This window comes from Fragaria vesca, linkage group LG5, assembly GCF_000184155.1.
Source record: "Fragaria vesca subsp. vesca linkage group LG5, FraVesHawaii_1.0, whole genome shotgun sequence".
NCBI classification, from domain to species: domain Eukaryota; kingdom Viridiplantae; phylum Streptophyta; class Magnoliopsida; order Rosales; family Rosaceae; genus Fragaria; species Fragaria vesca.
The window spans coordinates 19,136,571-19,159,022 of NC_020495.1; the positions used below are offsets into that span (position 1 = coordinate 19,136,571).

The following is a 22,452-nucleotide window of genomic DNA, read 5'->3' on the forward strand; positions in this document are numbered from 1 at the left end:
TTCTAATCTCGTCCTTTGTCGTTTATATATGTATGCCCTCACCTATCAGCAACATGAAAGAGAGAGAGAAGACCCTACCTGCATAGTGCATCCCTGCATCCCTTAAGAGTCTAGATCACTTCATCTCAATGCCTCAAGAAAGTTTCAGATATCTGGAACTTACAATAATCTATATTAGGTGTGAGGCTCTGCTGACTTTCTGGGTCTGAAGCTTTACCTATTTTGCAAGTAATACGAATGAAACAGAAGGAAAGGATTGGGGAATAGGTCTCCTGTAGAGGAACAGAAGCATTCCACCCACCACTTGGATTCAGTTTGAAAGAGCTCAATCTCTGATTGAAATATTAGAAAAGAAAAAATAAAAAAACAAAAAACAAACAAACATGCAGAATTATTATTTTTTGACGCAAATACGGACATATAACCTATTATATTAATAGTTGTAGTCAGAATGACACCGATACAGACCCCAACGAATTGAGGTGATTCACATATCATTACATTGTACATTGTCGCTCATCGACGATGAGTCTAGCAAGTTATAATCTAGCCCTACATAGAGATAATTTTCCATGAAACTTCCGTCGCCAAGGTACTCAATTGTAGTACGATAGGAAGTGTTCACTATCTAGATGTAAAAGAAACATCATAATTTGCAGGCATCAAAAACCTACCTAGATTCCTAAAAACCTACATAAAGACTTATTGGAAATAAATTAGTAAAAACTAATTTAAACCCTAGTGGCCCAAAAAGATGGGCTTAGAAAACTAGAAAGATTAAGAAAAAAACATAGAAAGGGCCCAAGAACAAGTGAGACCCAAACTCCACTAGTCCAGAACGGCCCAACAGCAGCATCTAAGCCCAAAAGTCCAAATCTGAGCAGTACCCAGTGTACCCCGCCTAAACCTGAGATCTGTGCACCCCCACCATCCTCACCACCTGCCGACCGGCGTTGAGTCACACTGACAGAAACATCGCCACTTACCCAACAACGATCCACCTCAGGTCGCCCAAAACCAGCCACCACCAAAACCGCCCTCGAAATAGATTCGGATTCGACAACACCGCAAGTCGTGGTACCCAACCTGTCGAAGATCTGCACCCACCAGCCATCGAAACTGATTGGCCAACCCAGATGACGACGCTCCGATCCAACAAAAGCAGTTCCTCCTCCAATCCCGTCCACCTCCACAACTCAGCCTCTCGATACGACCAAGACACCTTCAAACCACCCCTGACCCAAACCAGCGAGCAAGAGATCCCACCATCGCTTCAGTCAGAGGCATCACAACTTCCCGTCCGGCCACTCACGACGCTCGCCGATGAGGCCAGAAGCATGTATCAACGCGACGGAGCAACTGGACGAGAGCTAGGGAAGAGCAAGGAGAGGTTTTCTAGGGTTTGGCTCTCGACGGCGCCCTTTTACAACTAAGTCTTAGATTAAAAGTGCTTAAGCTAGGCAACAAACATGCAGAATAGCAAAAACACTTGGTGTGATAAAACGGCAAGGGCAAAAGGGAAAAACAAAGTAATTGGAAAAAANAAAAAAAAAAACACCTAAACTCTTTGTGTAAACCGATCTTAATGGTAAAATCAAATCACACCAGTATAGAATTAGTTCCAAGAATATCTAGCCTCGTTTACCAATTTCAGGCACTCAAGTTCCATTAATCCTATATCTCATCTCATGTATGAGAAATGGAAGAATAAAGTTTGAATGAAACATCAATTTATTTTTCATATTTTCCCCTTGTATTCTAAGTACATGAAGGTTGGTAACTTGAATGAAGCATCTGGCTATTTGGTTGATTATGGTATCCTGACCCAGCACACTGTCCGTGTGAAGACCTTCATTACTGTACATTCTGCCACAAGAACTGCACAGTTTTCACAATCAAATGAACCACAATCTCCCAGCATAGAGTTTGTGAATATTACAACTACCAAGCAGTGAAACAAATAAGGCCTCTTTCCAAATGCAACCCCAGGTCACCATTGAAATATCTGTGATATACCCACTTCAGTATTACTGCTGTAAACTAATTAATTGGCTCATAGAGGATATATTCTGGGAAAGCACTATGACAAGAGCTGATATCAGGGTATAGTTTGTTCACAAATGGAAAAATCTAAAGGGACTCATGGACATTTCCACTCGGTGACACATATATAGACGCATGATCAGATAAAATAGCCCAAGTCGTGGTTCTGTGGACTAGCAAGGACTGGAAAGGTAAAGAAGTCTCTGAAACCTTGAAAGTAACACTTCAGCCATGCAATCATTTAAAAAAAAAAAAAAAAAAACAATTTCAGCCATGCAAAGGTGTTGCCAGTAACAAATCACTAAAAACACTCAGATTGAATGTGAAGTTCCTTAATAAAGACTTAGACTAGAATTCTCTGGGTATTTGAAACAGTATCACAATTGGAAATGATATCAACATGAAAGCTAGACAACTGCAACTGAAAATCTAAGATGGTAGCACTTGAAACCACAAAACAGTGAGCAGAAAAGACTAGTATAACTTGCTTTAACAAATCAAGCAAACAACAAATTACAAACTACGAAATCACGACGAATTCATTCAAGTTTATTATTCAGACATGAAGTCGAAACAACTGTCATGTTTCTACAGACATTCGCCCCCCCCCCCCCCCCTGTAATGAATCTATTTTTTGTTCGGTGCATATTTGTAGCTCAACTGTAAGTAAATGGGTATTCAAAACTAAACTCCTAATACCCTTATCAAAAGAAACCGTTCCCGTTTACAGATTATTGCACAATATACCCTATAATTTGAGTCTCACATTCCACAATCACACATTACACATACAAGACTGAGACTTATAATTCTGCAACTTCCAACAACAATGTCATAACTAACAACTTACATAGTTAACTTACTCATCTGGTCTCCTACTTCTATTCTTGTTTCCATATATCAATCCAGTCTCCTGAGAAAAAGACAACTCAAAAATCTAAGGAACATAATTTTATTAGACTTCAAAAAGAAAAAAAAAATACAGAAACTCAAGAAACAATACCTGTGGATCCGGAACGGGTTTCCGTTTCTCTATATATCTATTTGGGTTTGAAGCTTCTGCCAAAGCTGCCATAGCAGCCCTTTCCTGTATCCCCAAATTCAAGTGTTCAACATTAGCATAATTAGAATCTAACGAATTCAATAAAACCAAAATTAGAGTTCAGAATAAGAACCTGTTGTTCACGCTTGAGTTCTTGCGAGGGCTTGACCCAGAGGAAGTAGGCTAGGGTTCCGGCGACGACCCACGAGGCCAAGTTGCTTCCACCTCGTAGGCCTCCCATGGAATTGCCGATGAATGACCTCACATTTCCCACTGTCCTCTTCCAATTGCTCGTCATTGTGGAGGAATCTAGGGTTTTTGATATGTAGTTCTCGCCAATTTGGGGATTTAGGGTTTTTGAATTCACTGCTTCTTCTTTGCTGATCCGGAATATTGCACCGATAAGGGAGAAGTGCCGCGCAGGAAAAGAAAGCAGTTTGGGCCTGTTGGGCCTTCATTCGTTGGACCGGTAAATGTTTTAAATGTGCATTGCAGCATCATGTTTGACCACTTGACAACTTGGTGATTTACAATCGAGTTGCAGGGCTCTCAACCTGGTGTACTTTTAAAAATTTAAGGGATGTATGAATGTAACTCAAATATACGTTTTGTCAACACCACTTCGTATTTAATCAAGCAGCCATTGCTAAATTAGATTGGAAAATTCTTGCTCAACCTTCAAATTGGTGGGTACAGTTAGTGACTAACAAATACCTTAAGCATGATCACTTTCTTACTATACAGAAGAAGTCTTCTCACTCTTTTGCATGAAAAGGTATTTCAGACTTGAGATATTATCATTGAGGGATTGCGTTGGATTATCGGTGATGGTGCCTCTGTTTTATTTTTGTTTAATTGGTTATTGCCCTTCCCTTTACATCAACTATTCCCGCTCATGCTAGGAATACTATTGATTGGAATATTCATGTTGGCCATTTCATTTTGAATGGTGCGTGGAATATTCCCTTGCTTCAACAGACTTAACCTATTTACCTAATTCACAAAATTATGGCAGTCCCTCTGCCTTTGACGCCTAAACCAGATCAGTTTTTTTTAGGGTCCTTCCCCTTCAGAGCTGCTTTACTATCCGTTTTGCTAGCTGGATGATGCAAAGTTCCAAGCCTCTTCATGCTAATGCTGTGTTTTTACAAAAAAAAATTTGGAAGTTAAAAAATTCCCCTTAAGGTAAAAATCATCTCCTCACTTCTGTTTCGTAATAGACTAAAAACTCAAGAAACTCTTTCTAAATATCATACATATATCCCGACTCATTGCCCTTTTTGTGATACTCATATTGAAAAAGTCGATCATCTCTTTGTGCAGTGTTTAGAATTTATCCCCACTCCATGTTCGGCCTCCCTTAGGTCAATCTCTTCTTCTCTGGTTAAAAGTTTTGTTTACTCAATCTGTTTAACATTCAGTTGGCTTTGATGATTACTTAGTCTATTTGGTATACTCGGAATCATTTCATTTCAATTTGTTATTCTACTTCTCAATGTTATTTTCATGTTATTTCTTTTCACAACAATTATCTAGATGTAATATCACGTATCATCACCCTAAAACCTCAGGAATTCCTGTCATTAAATGGGACCCTCTTGATTCTGGTTTTATCAAAATAAACTTTGATGCTTCAGTTCAAGGTAATAGAGCTGTTATTACGTTTGTGTTTAGAGATCACTATGTCATTTCTTATATCAGGCAACACCTATCAGGCGACACAAACAAAACTAAGTATTGTTCGGGGTTTCGAAGCAACACATTTTTTTCTTTGTGTTGGTGGAATATGCACTTAGACAATATTAATTTTCTTTGAAAAAAAGGTATGTTTTTGGGACAATATATATATGTTGGTGAAGAAAGAGGTCTGTTTTAGTATCAATTGTCAAAATGAAAGTTACATTCGGACAACACTTATAGGTCGTCTAGCTATGAAGGCTATATTTTCTCAACTTTTGGAGGGATTTCCAAATTGACCAATATTTGTGTGAAAATTTTACTCATGTTAATCCGACAACATATTTATGTGTTGTCTGATATTGAATTTTATTGAATTGACAAATTGTGTGAAAATTTTACTTAATTATGTTAATAAGACAACATTTATGTATTGGCTGATATTGAATTTTATTGAATTGACAACTTGTGTGAAAATTTTACTTAATTATATATGTTAATCCGACAACATTTATGTGTTGGTTGATATTGAATTTTATTGAATTGACAACTTGTGTGAAAATTTTACTTAATTATATTAATAAGACAACATTTATGTGTTGGCTGATACTGAAATTTAGTAATTTCTGACTTTGGAGGTAAACCTTAGCCTTTTAACTTAGGTGGATTCCTTCCAAACCATTTGATTTTGCAGACAAATTTTTTTGTTAATAAGATAACATTTATGTGTTGGCTGATACTAGAATAGTGTAATTTATGACTTTAGAGGTAAACGAAACCCTAGCCTTAATTTTAACTTAGGTGGATTCCCTCCAAACCATTTCATTAATTTTGCAGACAAATTTTTTTGTTAATAGGACAACATTTATGTGTTGTCTTATAGTTACTTTTTAGTTTCTGAAATACCTTTAGAGAGAATACCCTCAACAATTGAGTTTGGTTCCCCATAACATTTGATTTTTCTACATTTAATCTGGGTTGTTGGATCAGTAGGGTTTGAATCTCAGCCTTCCATTTTCTTTTAAGAAGGAAGAGATTTTTGACTCCAGTCAAAGAACCCAATTCGGGCGCTAACCGAGTCTCTCTCTCCTCCCTCATCTCCCTTTACCGCTGCTCTTCTCCGGCGCAGCACCGCCGTCTCCGGCATTGCCAGACGGTGAGACTACTGTCAAAACGATCTCCTCCTTCTTCTCTTCAAAACCCAGTGATCTAATTCCTCACTCAAACTCGAATCCTTGGAGATTGAAATCGATGAACACCACTGTGTTCATCGGATTCCGGCGGACACCGGCAGCGATTGCGACTCCGGTGAGTGTATTCTTGCTCCTCTTCATCTTCTCTTTCCTTTTGTGTTCTTGGATGTCTGATTTGAGACCTAACCCTTGACCCCCTTTTCTCTACATATCGTTTTATGGCGAAACCCACTGCTCCGGTCGTAGATTCGGCCAACGCTGGTGAGAATCTTCTATACCTCTCCCTCCTTTTCATTTCGATGTCTTACCTACCTGAATGAAGCCCTAACTCAGGAATCCCTCTTCCTCTATTTTCCGGGTTCATGTCGGGGTCTTCCGGCAACGATGTTCTTCGGGCTTCCGGCAAGCTCAACAAGCTGAGGAGAAACCAGCTTCGAGTTGGAGAATGTTAGATGGAGATTGAGTCGTTTTGGGCAGACTGGAGGTGAGGATTGTATTCATAGTCTAGTGATTTTGGTTTATTTACTTTCCTTCTTCCATTGCTACGATTAATCTTAGAGCTTGTGGTTTGCCTTTGAGTTTTTCAGTTTTTATTGATAGGGATTTGAATTTTAGGGATACTTGGTTGTATGAAATCTGGTTTCAGTTGAATTTCTATTCTCTATGGTTTGGTAAATTTGGTTCGAATTTACTGAAACTGGTCAACTTAGAGTCTGAAACTGGGGTGGTGGTGGACCTCTTCACCACCGGAGCTGCTTTGTGAGTGATGTGTGCTTGGAAGACCCGAATTCGGGGATCTAGTGGAAGCGCTGTTTGTATTATGCTAGAGGGTACTGCAAGAATGGGACTAGCTGTAGATTCTTGCATGGTGGTGGACTTGGAGACTTGGGTTCAGATGGTGCTCAACTTGTTGGGTCACCAAGCAAGCTTGATATGATGGACCAGTCATGCCATGAAGCGCTTCTGAGATCCAAGACTCCTCAACAGCAAAGACTGGCTGCAGCTTCCCAGCTTATGGCCTCGGCCAACTCTTTTCCTTACTCATCTAAGTGCATGAACTTCCTTCTTCAACAACAACAAACTGATGCGCAGAGGTACTTAACAGCTTCTAATCAACAAATCAATTGTCATATTGGTTTTATTTTGGTTTGTCATTAATCTTCATTGTGCTATTATGTAATAAGGCTGCAGCAGCCTTGTTGATGGGTGATGATAACAAATTTAGTCGATCTCCTCGGTTGGAAAGAAACGAGTTTCCGATGATGAATGGTGGCGCTGGGATGGTGAACCCAGCCTCAAGGCAGATATACTTGACTTTACCAGCTGATAGCACTTTCAGAGAAGAAGACGTGTCAAATTACTTCAGGTATTTGCTCATTATGATGCGCTTAGTGGAAGAATATGTGGGTTTTGTTTTGCTGACTGTGTTTGGTAATGGAATGTTGTAGCATTTATGGATCTGTTCAAGATGTGAGAATTCCATACCAGCAGAAGAGGATGTTTGGTTTTGTTACATTTGTGTACTCAGATACTGTGAAGCTTATTTTGGCAAAAGGGAACCCTCATTTTGTGTGTGATGCTAGTGCTGGTCAAGCCTTACAAGGAGAAGGGCAAAGTTCATGACAAGTACAAGCACACTCTTCTCTTCTCATTTCTTGTTTACTCTTATTAATTGCCAACTAATCAAGATTTAGTTGATATATTAAGCTATTGGTCCTTGCATGTTGTATTTGCCAGGAAGCAACAAGGGGAAAGAGGAGATTTGTCGCCCTGTGGCACACTTTGTCCAATATCCTGATTTAACATATGATTAAGGAGCAGGCCCTGAGGAGTGCAACAAATGAGATTCGGAAATCCAGAAATTTGTTTCCTGACATCCAAATAACCATAAATTTTTCTTCTAATTGATTATTCCTCCAGAGTCTAAACTCTCAATTACCGGGAAACCTATGTAGAAGTAATGGAAGGTCACACTAATCCTATTGCACAAAATTACTAATTCTTCATCAACAAGTTGCTGTGTATGTCTCCTGTACAGCATCATGGACAAGTATGATTCTCGTGCCTCACTCATAGTAATATTTATTATTCCAGATGACTTGAGTTGAATACTGACTTTCTTTTCTTTTTGTTTAAGTCCCAATGGCTCTCTGGAACTCATTCCTGGAATTGTTGGCTATTTTGAACTATGATACCCTGACAGCTCTAAGCTTCTGCAACATTTGCTGGTAATTTTTCCTTTGCCTTCTAGTGATTCCAATTCAATGGGATTTTTACTTGTATTTCCTTTCTCATACCTACTAACCTTCCTTGCATGGCCTTTTTTCTAGTTAATAGATGTCTTTACATTCAAAATTCGCTTCTCCTTAGTGTCACTACCAGAAGAAAGGTTTTAGCCGACGAAAAAAAAAAACCAGGCCGACGAATCAATTTTTCATACTTTATCTGACGAAATTTTCCTTCGTCGGCTAATTTATATTTTCGTCGGTTAAAGTGCTTTATATTCGCAGATCTGGACAGCAGCTCATCCGAGAAAAAAAACGGGAGAAGAAAAAACTGGAGAAAAAGTTTGGGTGCTGTTGAAATCTGTCCATAATTAGTTTGTGGAGCTATATATAGGTACGTACATGTGTATATATGTTGATTTTGAGTTTTATTTGAGTTGATCGATTTTGAGTGATTGAATTGATAGATTTTGAGTACGTTGGATGTATATATATATATATGTTGATCGATTTGGTTGATGATTTGATAATATATATGAAGTTGTTAATAAGTAGTAGATATATATATATATGTTAATTAATTTATAATATTGTGTTGATGGTATGAAGTTGTTGATGATGATTTTGTGATGATGTTGATATATATAATATTGTTATGTAATTATTAATTAAATATATCTATATATATATGTGTGTTAATTAATTTGTTATCAATTAGTTGTAATACGTAGAATATATATAAATGAATTGAGATTTTATATATATATGGCATAGAATTTAATTAATAATTAGCTAGCGTTATACATATATATTTTGTTATATTTTCAGGATATGGATAAGAGTTGGATTTCGCTTCCAAAATGAGACAAAAGATATGGTAAAGGAATTATGAGTTTTCTGGAATATGCGTTAGCTAATGCTAACGGGAATACAATTTTCTATTGCCCGTGCACGAAATGTCAGTGTCGCAACGATATGCATCGATTTGGAATTGACAAAATATGGCAGCACCTGAAGAGTAACGGGTTTTGGGAGAAGTACACATGTTAGTTATATCACGGTGAAACATTATCAGGGGGTCCGCATGATCATGGCCAATTTTCTGAGACGGGCAGTACATCCAACAATCTAACAACGGTTTTCATCAACGACATGTTTCTTTATGAGAGCGGTGTATGCGCTCAAGGACAGTATATGCCTGACCCGGTGCAGCCCTTCCCTAAAGCTGTCAACATTGCTGGTATTGACAAGTACAACAAACTGCTTGCTTTCTAACAGATCCCTCTGTACCCCGGTTGTCAGAAGATCGTTCTTGAAAGTGTGATGGACGTAATGAAGATCAAAGTTGAGATAAAATCGACTGTGAAAGCTGTTGATGATTATCTACAGTACACTATTTCGATGCTGCCCCACGGTCATCGTCTTCCTACCACTCATCATAAGGTCCGATGTATCCTGAATGATCTTGGGCTTTTCTACATCAAGATCCATGCATGCAGATATGACTGCGTTCTCTTCTGGGGTAAAGATCCAGAAGGGAATGACCTTGGTGGCTTTGACGCATGTCCGGTATGTCACACTGACAGGTATAAGCTGACTCCTACAGGCAACAGGAAACCTGTGAAGGTACTTCGGTATTTCCCTTTGAGGGATAGGCTGGAGCGGTTGTACATGTCTTCACACACGGCCGAAGCTATGAGATGACACGCTGATAGGGAATTGCATGACGAAGATACCCTTATACGCCCTGCTGACGGGGAGGTTTGGAAGCATATAGACAGAGAGTTTTCTCATTTTGCGTCAGAGGTCCAAAATGTGAGGCTCGGGCTCTCATCCGAAGGGTTCAACCCTTTTGGCAACATGAGTCTTTAATACAGTGTATGACCGGTAATTTTGGTACCGTACAACCTTCCTCCATGGATGTGCATGAAGAAGGAATACAATATGTTGAGTTTGTTGATTCCGGGGCCCGCTTATCCAGGGAAGTGTCTCTATGTGTATTTGAGACCTTTGATTGAAGAGCTTAAATTTTTGTGGGACGTTGGTCAACCCACTTATGACAAGTACATACACGAGATGTTCCAGATGCATGTCATGGTTGTTGGTACCATCAGTGATTTTTCTGCTCGTGGGATGTTGTTGGGCAACGTTGTTAGGGGATACAAGGCTTGTCCAGAGTGCCTTTAAGAAGAGGAGAGCAGCAGTCATTGCAACAAGATATGCAAATTGGGTCACCGTACTCTCTTTCCATATGATCACGAATGGCGGCTCGATGCACAGGCATTTGATGGGACCATAGAAAACGGTGTGCCTCCCAGAAGATGGATTTCTATTTCTCAAGTTTGATCATCACAATCACAATGTGCCAAATGTATAAAAGTACTTTAGCCGACGAATTACAAAGGTTAGCCGACGAATTTTAAAGGTTTAGCCGACGAATTGATTCTTAGCCGACAAGATTCTTAGCTTTAGCCGACAAAATAATAATTTCGTCGACTAAAGTTGTCGGGTTTAACTTGCGCTCGACAGCAGAAAAACCCTAGCCTCCTCTTCCGCCTCCTCCGCCTCCTCCCTCCTCCCTCCCTCCCTCTCCCGTCTCCGCCTCTTCCCTCCTCCCTCCTCCCTCCCTCCCTCTCCCGGTCTCCAAGGTTAACGTTTTTCTTTTTTTTACTTTTGATTTCGAATTGATTTTTAGGCTATGTTTTATGTTTTATGTACTGTCTAATTTCCTTAATTTATGTTTAGGAGATAAATTATCCTTATTTTTTAAACATATGCTTTGTTTTGTTGATAATGAACTTGAAGCTTGCATTCCATGATTAGGTACTGCATTTATCGTGGGCTGGGTACGAATTTTTAAACATAAGATACAAAATACAAAATAGAAAAACCTATATCAAATCCGGATGAATATATATATATATATATATATATTTTTTATTGAATTCATATTTTGAATAAGTATAATTTTAAAATATATATATTTCACATTATATTAAGTGTTTAAATTTAAGCATGAACATAATGAAAAAATATGGTTTCAAAAATATTTTTTATAGAATAAAGACAAAATAATCTAGAGCCTTAGATTTGAGAAGGATAAGATTGAATTTTTACTTTTTCAATGTTGCCTCAGCCTTGAATTAACGAGCAACATTGAATGAGTGTATCCGCCCATGCCTCAGCCTTGATTCAAATTAATATTTTAAATAGGATGAGCGGCTATTTTAGATCGAAGAAGAGTTCGAAGGGCCAAAGGTCCGAATCGTCTGAGGGAACCTCTAGCAACCCTCAAACGTCATTTCAGGGCCAGATGACAACCAGACGTGCGAGCCTTCTGGAGACGGCGCAGAGGCAGCCGGAGGTGCCCCTTTCATCGAGGCAGGCGGGCGTCCTCGTTCCTCGAGGCAGCTGTGGCCTCAGACCCAGACAAAGGTGTCTGCACCCCGTATGCCTAAGATACACCGGGCGCCCACTCCGGGTCCTACTTATTCGGATAGTGGGTCATCTGGGGTACAGATGCCGCCGCCTCATCTATTCCTTCCGCGGATGATACCGGCCTTACTTGTAGTCGATGGCTCAAGGACGTTGATTTATCCACTGCCCCCGTCAGTGGCTCCATCAGCGGCGTACCGGTTCGTGCCTTTTGATACGCTTCTTATTTTCATGAGGGTATCATCATCGGCAACAGAGACGGAATCTGTTGTCGCGTCCGCCGCAAGCGCCTCAAGTAATCAGTGATGAATGATTTGTTTTCTTATAATTAATAATAAAGGGTCTCCGATTTTAATAATCAATTTGGTTTATTATGTGATAGGCACCGTCGGAGCGAAGCCGACAAAGAAGAAGAGAGGCCCTTCACAAGGAAGGCTCTCGAGAATATCGTGGGTACCGTGGGGAGGATCGTCATCAATACTGACGGGGATTGCCACATAGTATCGGGCGGGAAGTCGAGGACGTACTTCGGCCGCGTGGAAGCGCTCATTAGGGATAGAGTCCTTATGTTGTGGTCAGACTGGGGCGAGGTCCCGCAGGAGGTTAAGGACATGGTCCACAACGCGATGTCGGTGAGTTTACAAAATAATATTATGTATTATATTGTTGATTTCTCGAAAAACTAAACCAATAAACGGTTAAATGCAGGTGTCCCGAGCACCTGAAGGGCAGCTGGGCGGACGTTGTGCATGGGGGAATGTACGTTGGAAAGTTAATGAAAAACAAAATTGTATGTGATATTAATAATATTTCTAATATTTTTGTTGTATCTGTAGGTACAAGAAGTGGAAGAACGAGTTGCGGACTCACTGGACTACGCACGGGAACACACGTTTTTGTACCCCTGCTGAGTTTCAGTACAGGGAGTACGAGTGGCGTTGGCTTCTGACATTAGAATTCAACAACCCTCGTAAACAGGTATTTAAAAAAATTAATTAGTTAATTTGTCATTAAGTACGTCCGTTTTTAAATATTTTACTAATAATTTTTTTTCTTTGAAGGCCGTTTCCCGGGCGAACGCTCAGAACCGGCAACGCAATACAAGGAACCATCATGGCGGTTCTAGATCATTCGCTGTTTTCATGGACGAGGCGGCCAAGGAACATCCAGAAGTCAACTGGTACGTCTATACGTACGAGAAGGCATATCCTGACGCCCAAGAGGATATTGTAAGTCATTTTACGTTTTTAAATTTTTAAATTTACTTATATATATGTCAAAATATTAATTAATAATTTTTTTCCTATCCATATAGGCGAAGGTGAGGGAGGCTAGTGACGAGGTGATGAGTGCTATAGTGAGGGAGACATGGCCGGACACGCAGGAGGAAGAGATGTCCGAAGCCATGTCCCAGATCGACACTTCGGATCTGACGATTGGGGCGAGGATCATGGGCATAGCCTTCCCACCGAGAGCAAACAACTTCTACTGCCGGGGTCTAGGAAAGAAAGGCGAGGGGGTCCTGAAGACCACTCTAGGATTTCAACGAAAGGCTGCCTCGACCAGCAGCAGGACCACGTCTATGACCACCATGACGACTCAGCTAGAGTCGGAAGTTCATAGACTACTGGAACAGCAAGCTGCTCAGGCTGCTTATAATGCCTCGCACGCAGCCTATGTTGCCGAGATACATGCTATCCAGCAGGCCCAGCAGCAGTAGATGTTCCAGTACATGCAGGACTTTACAGCTGCCCAGCTTCAGGGACTTTCGGCTCCACCCATGCCTACCGCTATACCGCTACCCCAGCCGCCGCAACCTCCGCAGCAGCCCCCAGAAGCGGATATTAATTTAGACGATTTAGATTTTGTGTAGTTGATGAATTGTATAGTTTTATGTGCTTGTTATTGGTTATATGAAATTGTTTTGGTGTATTTTGCAGCTTGCTTGGAATGATAATTTTGAAATTTCGGGGTTTTTTTTTTTACTGGAATGGACTTATAGCCGACGAAAAACGCCTTAATTCGTCAGCTATAGTATTTTTATTTTTTTAAAAATAAGTTTTAGCCGTCGAAATACACTTTAATTCGTCGGTTAAACCCCTATAAAGCCGACGAAATAGACTATGTTTCGTCGGCTTTAGTTATTTTTTATTTTTTTATTACACACTTTAGCCGACGAATATCTTAAATGTTTCGTCCGCCAAAGTCTAAGAAAAAACCGACGACATGTTTTTCGTCGGCTAAACTCTAGGACTATAGTCGACGAATATCTTAAATGTTTCATCGGTTAAAGTCTAGGAAGATAACCGACGACGTGTTTTTCATCGGCTAAACTCTGGCACTATAGCCGACGACTTCTTCATGTGTCGTCGGCTAAAGTCACCATAGACGACCTTTTCCCGACGAAATCTTAGCCGACGAATTAAGCTAACAGGCCGATAAAAATTTTTCATCAGCTAAAATGCTTGTCTTGGTAGTGTGTCTTCATTTTCATTTGATTGCTATCTTTTCTATTGAAATACTTGACGTGGAGAGACCGGTAGATATACTAAAATGATTGCCATACTTGTTAGTGGGAATATTCATAAAGGTATGGCTGAGTCTGTTTTACTTCCCACTAAGCATTAACCCGTAGAAAAGTAAACAGCAAACATGGAAGTTAAGAACTTAGGAAATGAATTATGTTTGAAAAACAAAATTCACGTACATTCTAGACGTTTTCTGGATATTTTATATATGTGCGAGCAGTTCCTTCAATTTAACTCGTATATGAAAATCTCTATATGAGTATTCTAATATGGATCATATAAATTTAGCATCATGATGCTATGATGCTATCTAGCAATCAAGTACAGTGCATATACTCTGGTTCATTCACGTACTTTTGATCAAAATATTATTTTTCTTGATCTTTTTACAATAGTATCATACATTCCCGCGCCATCACTTAGCGTATGAGTTGTGAACAACTTCCTTTTAGGCTTGAAGAGTATCCATTCTAGTTATTTCATGATGAACTGGGATGTGGCCTTGATGGTAGAGACCCTTATGATCTCCAGCTAGGTAGCTCCTCACACATTATGGATATGATTTTAATTAGATGATTTCTTTTTATTTTATTGACCGGATGTAGTTTGATTATTATTATTTTTTCTATTGAAGTATCTTGGAGCAAGGATGTTTTACAATTCTCAAGACATGTTGTGGAAGAGGAAGCTAGAAGAGCAAGCTGAGCTGTAGCAAGCACTTGAACTTCAAAGCCGAAGGCTAATGGGTCTGCAGCTTCTTGATGTCAAGAAGCTTCACCATTGAGCACTTTCCGCCAGCAGTCCGATTAATTCTCCTACTCAGTCCCCCAACATGTTCAATCAGAACTTTCTGCATCCTTCATTTCATAGCCCAGAAGTTAGTCAAGGTAGTTTTTCTATTACATAGTAGTGATGTGCCTCTTCATGCTTTCTTGTGGTTGCTGACAGTTCAAATGTGCTATTGTAATATCTTAGATTTTCATATCATTTTCTTTTGTATTATTCCCTTATTTAGTGAAGGATTATTTATGGAAATTCTTTGGTTTATGCAAAGTTGAAGTTTCGGGAGTTTATTTTAAGGTGCCTTGACTTTTAAGAGGCCAAAAGTTGACTTTATTTTTCGTAAGTTATTTGCGAAAACTTCCTTCATGAAAGTTGTCGAGTTTGGCGATACGAGTTCGTAGACACGTGGCACGTGTAATTCGGATGTCGTATGAGAAAGTTTTAGTCAGAGGAAGTTAGTTTTCGGGTTTGGAAAGTGTACAAAGTAGAAAAATGTGTGTGGGAGTTATTTTTTTTGGGAACCCTAAACTCAGCTCACTCTCTTCTCTCTCTTCTCTCTCGACCTCACCCTCACACCAAACTTCCGCTGAAGCTAGCTCCGCTGTCCGGCCACCATTTGGACTGCCGCCGGTCCCATTTGACTCCCACAAGTGTCCTCTTCAAGGCTGGGCAGCTGCTACTCGGTGTTGCACGCCGGAAAAGAAGCTTTTGGCCGGCAAAGGGTGCTGCTGTGCCACCGGTCGGAACCGCCGTATACGGCGGCGACGAGGTGCAACCTTAGGTGAGTTTTGATCCTCTCCTCCTTCTAGTTATGGCTAGGCATAGATTGAAGCAAGTTTTTGAGGTTTTGAGACCGGATTTGTAGGTTTGGGATATGAATTCGGGTTGGTATTTAGGGGCTGTTTCCGGTCGGTTCCGGCCAAATTTGGTTGAAGCCTCAGGTATGAAAGATGTTCCCCTTGCTTCAAGCTTCAACTTTGTTGTTGAGAGTTTCTCAAATTCGGAAGTTTGTGGTGGCGCATGGGGCCCACTCGCCACCGCCTGTGGCGGCGCGTGGCAGCGCGTCCGGCAGTGTTTGTGGCTTAGGTTGCTGTGTTTTAGCTAGCTCTTACTGTTGTGAGTTTGTTGAGATGTAGAATTCCTAAGTTGTGAGCAAGGTTTGCATGTTAGAACTTTGAGGGTGATATTAGGCTTGGTGGAGGTTGAGTTAGGATTAGAGGAAGCCATTTTGGGTCGCTAAGTTCGACAACTTTGGAAAGTTGTCATCCCTTGAACTAAGGGATAGTTTAAGGGTATTGTGTTAACCTAAAGTATTTTAGTTACTAAGGTTTTAATTGTGTGATTTTAGGTGATTTGTGAAGTTGTGTTTTGGCTTGCTTTTGTCGTCTTGTGGAATTTGCAGCGGGATATTTAGGTGAGTAAATCTCACTAAAGTTCACTTTTGAACCAAATGTTATAATGGTCATGTGATGATGATAATGATGATAATGTTAGATTTAATAATATGCTTTTAATAGTTTTTAAAAATATATGAGTTTGATCGCCAACGGCTTATAGGAAAGATAAAACAAGTTTTCCTTATATGCTATTTTTGAGATTTATATGATCATAATTTTATTGATTATTGATAGATTATTTTTGTGGAAAATCTATATTTTGTTCAAGTAAATATATCTATGTGGAAGAATATAATTTATGATGTAATATTGTGTTGATGAGGATAATGATGTGATATTGTGTTGTTGAGGATAATGTTGTGATATTGTGATTGTTGGATAAATAGCCAAATCGGGTTCCAAGCCTTTAATTGGGTGATTGGTTGCGGTTAAGATGCTATTTATCATTTTTGTGTTTGATATTAGACAGTCAAACCGGGTTCCAAGCCTTTGGTCGGGTGATTGGTTGTGGTTAGGAATAGAGTTCTAGTCCGTCTGTCAGTGTAGGTCATGGGAGATACCGTATGGTATCTGGGACCTATGGGTACACATTTTGTTGTTGTAGGTCATGAGGGGTATTTATTAATACCTGGGACTCATGGGTACATGTTAATTGAAATAGTGTTGGATTTGTGGATTTATTTATTGATATAAATTGCTCTTGTGATATAATTGGTAATTGAAGGTTTTTGTGTTATTTTGAGAATTACTCATACGGGCTTTTTAGCTTACCGGGTTTGTTGTTTACAACCCGGTGCACCAATTCTTGGTGTAAGGGTTAGACCTGTAAGTGAGGATCAATAGGGTTGAGGCAGAGGCTTAGCGGTAGGGTTTTTGTTGGGTTTTGCTGTATATTGTATATTTTTATTATTTGGGGTAGACTTTATTAAAACTCATGTGAGTGGTTTCATTTTCTTGATTTTCAAGTTTATGTAAACAAGAAAATGTAATATTTAACTCGGTGTTGAGTTGTGTGACATTTATATTTCCGCATTGAGTTTAGTTTTTTGAAGTTTGTTTGAAAACAGGTTTTGGGATAGTATTATTTTAAAATATATCATGCCAAATTTTTTAAAAATTATCTTTCGAAAAAAATTGAGGCGTGACAGCTATGCTGAACTGCAGAGAACTGCGCAAGCCCGATGCCACCCTACTTACCCATTACTCTTCTTGGAACATAGTACTTGAAGATACTTTTATCATGAATTTGCTGAAAGAGATTATTAATTATCAACATTCAAAATCTTCAATAAGGTAGTTTATATGTTTATGTGAACATGATAAAAGCCAAATTTTCTTTTCATCTCAAACAAGTATAACTAAGCATGTTTTTATGTGTCTAGAAGGCTTGTGAATGATGAAATTATGTCTACTTGAATGTGTATCCAATGAATCTTTGCATTTTCTTTTCTAAGTAGACCTTCCGTTTTAGGCTTTCATATCATCACTTGTTGGGCATCTTAGAGGGAAAGCATGAACATGAACCAATAGTCTTCTGGGTCTTTTCTTATATAAGTTAAACATGCCTAAAACCATTGCTTAAAGAGAAGATTGAGAAAACATAGATTATTACGAAAAATAAATTTTAGATTTCAATCATGTGAGTACACTGTAAGATAGGAACCCAAGTTTACTAATAAAACTTTATGCAGTGTGACTTATTCCTTGGCTAATATTTACTACTGGGTATTGCTTGAGTTGTGAATTTAATTTTAGATATTTTATCATTTCACACTTCTACATTGAAGATCCACATACTAGTATTGCTCATGTCTCTAATACTTTCTGTTACAACTTTGAGAACATTATTGATTTTAGAAAACCTCTTATGTGCAGGAAAGCAAGGCAAGCAGCTGCAATAGCACTTTAAGTTGGTTTCTTTTGGGTTCTTTGTACTTGTTTTGTGTTAAGTGCATATAACATTTTTGCTGCATTGTTATTTTCGTTTTGTATTGTAACTTGGATACTCACTTTGATGAGTAAAACTAAGGGTAGATATCTTAATGAAACCAGTAGTATAGTCTCCAATGTGATTGAAAACAAAGAGATTTGATTTCTGAATTTAATCAAATGGAGAGTTTAAATCAAAAGAATGCATCACTTATATGTAGCTCAAGCTCATTCATACGATAGACAAATGTCGCTTGAAAATGTCGAAAGCCTAAAAGATATCACGTAGTGAAAGCTTAAAGTATATCAGACGATATATACCTATTGTCTTAAAGAGGCCAAATGAAAAAAGAAAAAATATACTTTGCCTGAATATCATTCACCCAACGCATATGTGTCGCCGTACTACGTCTAGACTAGAAACAACATCAATAGTATGTCATGTGGGTTCATCGAGCGACACATAAATGTAGCGTGAAAAAGTTTACATCCTAATTCTTCAAGTATATGTCCCCTGTAACATTTTCACATGATGTTTAAATGTTGTCTTTAAATAAATTAACCTACACTTATATGTTGCTGTAAAGCGTATTTCTCTCTCGATCGCAGTTATAAGGCGACACAAAGAGCTGTGTCGCCTCATAGCAAAAAAAAGATATGTCGCCTTCTAGCATGTTGTTTAAACTATCAGGCGACATATATACCATGTCGTCGTATCTCAATTCAGGCGACACAAAATGAAAAAAGTCTTCTGTCGCCTGAGGTTCTTATAGGCAACATAACATTTGTGTCGTCAAAGAACCTCATCAACGACATGCTAGAAGGCGACACTTACGATTTTTATCAGGCGACACAACAGTTGTGTCACCTGATGCAGAAATAGGCATAGTGGATAACAATGGATGTAATACCCCGGAAATTTGATATTAGTTTCTAATTTATTTAGGAATTTTCGAGTTAGAAGTTAGTGTGTTTTGAGATTCAAAGGAAGAGCGGAAGGTTTCGGATGCGTAAATTTACCCGAAACGATTTTATGGTTTTGAAGGGTCAAGAGTTGACTTTCTAATCCGTTGGGTTTCTCGAGAAACTTCCTTCACAGAAGTTGTAGAGCACGACGATACGAGTTCGTAGACACATGGCACGCGTAAAACGGACTTCTTATGAGAAAGTTATGGTCAGCGAAAGTTGTGGCTTTTCAGAAATTTTGGGATAAATAGAATTTTTTCCTTTTGGTCCTCATTATTTTCAGAAACCAGATTTTCTTCCCCTCCCCTTCTCTCTTCCCGACCCCGAGAGAGAGCAAAACCCCCAGCCGACCCGACCCGGACCCGGACGACCCGACCCGAGTTTTCCGGCCAACTCCGGCCGACCCAGATGACGGCACCGGTCGGAAAATCTTCCTCTCCTCGGCGCAATCCTCCCTGTGTTAGTGAGTGAGGAAGACTCGGGCGGATCGGTGCTAATCGATCACCAACAGTGAGGGCGGCGACCCGACCGAAATTCTCCCTCCAACGGCGGCGACGCAGCTTGGAACCGGTCGGGATAGGCTCTCCTTGGTGCCCTGGTTCATTTTCTGGTAGTCTCCTAGCACGACTCGCGGTGTAGAGTTACGGTGGTGGATTTCCACCTTCCGGTGAGTTTTCCGGCGTGCTCCGGCCGATTGAGGCGAAACCTTAGGTATAAAAGATGCTTCTCTCTCTTCAATTTACAAGTTTTGTGTTGTGAGCTTGGGCTAATTCGTAGGTTGGTAGGGTGGCGCGTGGCGGTGCCTCCGGCAGAGGTTGGGTGGTTAGGAATAATTGTTAGGTTGTGCTTGTCGATACGAGTACGTGAACATGTAGATTGTAGGTTTCAATGTTGCTTGAGTATGTTGGGGCTTCGCCGGAAGTCGTTTTCTTTCGGTGTGGTTTATGGAATCTGAACATAGAGGTAATCATTTATTGGTTATCATAGGTTGTTCATGGGGTTTCGGTGACCTTGAGAGGTCTCATAAGAGGATTGCCTCGTTATGGTAAATCTTTGGGTTAGGTTTTAGCTAGTTGGTGTAAAGGGTACTCACTTGGTTGTTAGTGACAAGGTTGGTCACTAAGTTGTTTTTGCTATCTAGGTGATTGACAAAGTTGGTGTTGTGCTTGTTCTTGTGCTTGTGAAGACGCAGCGGGAGTTGAGGTGAGTAAAATCTCACCAAGGTCCACTTTGTGGACCATTTATTATGATGATGAATATGATGGTGATTATGATGATGATTGTGATGTTGATGTTGATGATGGTTACGGTTATGATGATATTTTTTTATTGTGATTTGATAAGTGTTATGATGGGAGAGTATTTGAAGATGTGACTTAGTGGCGATTGTGTGCATTAGTTGTGTATGTGTGTGTCTTAGTGGTGATTATTAGATTAGGAGCCTTCGTGGTGGACCGGAAACCAAGCCTTGGCCGGGTGATTGGTTATGGTCAGTATAGAGTTCTAGTCTGTCAGTCGGTACTTCATGGGGGATGACTATGTGTTGACGAACCCATGAGTACGCATTTGTTTAGTTACTTATGGGAGATGACTAAATGTTGGCGAACTCATAAGTAAGAGTAGAGAAATGATTGTGTGATGTTCTTATGTGTTGTTTAAATTTCTTGCTTTGAGTATCTCCTGAACTATGCATATCCGCAGGAGATTCTTGAAATCTTAATTGTGTGATTTTTAATAGAATTCCTGAATTATGTTTTGTATAAGATTCATTTATGATTTTGAGTGGTTTTGAATTATTGTGTTTTTCTTAATTGTTTCTTTTGAATTCTCTTGCTTCTAGGTGATTCTTGAACTAAGTTATTAATGCAGGAATTGCCAGTTATAATTATATGTGATGTTGAGTTTTATTTTGAGAGTTACTCATACGAGCTTTTTAGCTTACTGGGTTTGTTGTTTACAACCTGGTGCACCAATTCATGGTGTAGGGGTTAGACCTGTAGGTGATGATCAGCAGGGTTAAGGCAGTGGCCTAGGAGCTGAGTTTTTGACGATATACATTTATTTATATTTCATGGTAGTTGTTTTTAAGCTCATGTGAGTGAAGTAGTTTATTACTAGACTTTTGGAAATTGATGTAATTAAAGAGATTAAATGTTTAACTCGGTTGATGAGTTTATCGACATTTATATTTCCAGTATTTGTTTTTAGTTTGGATTTTGTTGAGCAGGTTATGGGATATTTAGAATTTGAGTTTTATCGTGCCCAAATTTTTGAAAATTTATCCTTCAAAAATTGGGGTGTGACAATGGAAATCCATTAACTGCAGCTGCCAAGCATATTGGAGATACTTCGGTGTTGGTGGCTGAGACTACTGCTCTCAAGGAGGCATTACACACGGCATGGTTACAAAAGTTCTCTCATGTAGTGGTGGAAGGTGATTCAAAGCTTCTTATAGATTGTCTTAACTTGGAAGGCTACGAGTCTTTGTTGTATTCAATCCCTAATCCAGGACATCTTGCGGCTAGCGTCTCAATTTCAACTTGCTTACTTCAAACATGTTCAATGTGACGCAAATTTTGTTGTGGATCGTCTAGCCTTGATGGCAATGGCAACTTCAACTCCTCTAGTTTGGTTTTATTGCTTACCCCTTTCTGTGTACCTAGTGTTCTATTTGAATCAATATATTAGGAGGGGGTTTGTTTATGTAAAACTTTCTTTATCCATTTAAAAGAGATAATGAGGTATTCTAAATTTTTTAATTTTTAAAATATTATTATCTAAGATTTTGAAGTATTCCTTGTTGTAAACAGAAAAGATATGTGAATATGGTGTCCGTTAATTCGCAGGATACGAATTTGCATTGCTATCAATGATCTGCTGGGTTATGAGATCGAGTCAGGTTGATATATTTTACCACTATACGAATGTGGATTTAAGTCGTTGTAACTCTTGTTTCTTCGGAAATAATAAGATATTTGGCGCAAGAATGAGTCACTGCTCCAAATATAACCCGAAACCTAATTTGGCGACACATTCGTATCTACTTGCCATTAGAAGGTAGCATTCATTTGAAATCGGCGCGTCATCTTGCTAGGTCAATTAAGGAATACTAAGTTATTAGAATTAGAAGCATAATTTAGCTCAAGCAAAAATTTTATGAAATAGTAATAGTGTAAAGCTAAATAAAATTATAAATTTGAGATATATCAGCCCCCTTCTATTGAGGGATCCCTA

General features: G+C 39.2%; 1 protein-coding gene and 1 pseudogene across 2 annotated transcripts; one reads left to right on the forward strand and one right to left on the reverse strand.

Moving 5' to 3' along the window:
* Positions 1-2,679: 2,679 nt before the first annotated feature.
* LOC101292312 lies at positions 2,680-3,479 on the reverse strand. Its single transcript, XM_004300063.1, has 3 exons — positions 3,219-3,479; positions 3,047-3,130; positions 2,680-2,956 (listed from the first exon to the last, which is right to left on the reverse strand). Exons 1-3 carry the CDS (start codon positions 3,381-3,383, stop codon positions 2,903-2,905), a joined length of 303 nt encoding a protein of 100 aa, XP_004300111.1. The 5' UTR covers positions 3,384-3,479; the 3' UTR covers positions 2,680-2,902.
* A 3,245-nt stretch (positions 3,480-6,724) lies between these two features.
* Positions 6,725-14,927, forward strand: LOC101301788 (annotated as a pseudogene). Its single transcript, XR_184818.1, has 7 exons — positions 6,725-7,049; positions 7,140-7,321; positions 7,404-7,612; positions 7,697-7,739; positions 7,774-7,786; positions 10,653-10,671; positions 14,778-14,927. The product of XR_184818.1 is annotated as a zinc finger CCCH domain-containing protein 53-like (transcript).
* Positions 14,928-22,452: the final 7,525 nt, after the last annotated feature.

What these genes read in the sequence shown, in the direction of transcription:
- LOC101292312 (XM_004300063.1), bottom strand. Translation starts at nt 3,383, where the DNA reads ATGACGAGCAATTGGAAGAGGACAGTGGGAAATGTGAGGTCATTCATC. An exon ending in AACTCAAGCGTGAACAACAG is followed by an intron (nt 3,131 to 3,218) that starts GTTCTTATTCTG and finishes TTGGGGATACAG; the next exon opens with GAAAGGGCTGCTATGGCAGC. An exon ending in AACCCGTTCCGGATCCACAG is followed by an intron (nt 2,957 to 3,046) that starts GTATTGTTTCTT and finishes TCTTTTTCTCAG; the next exon opens with GAGACTGGATTGATATATGG.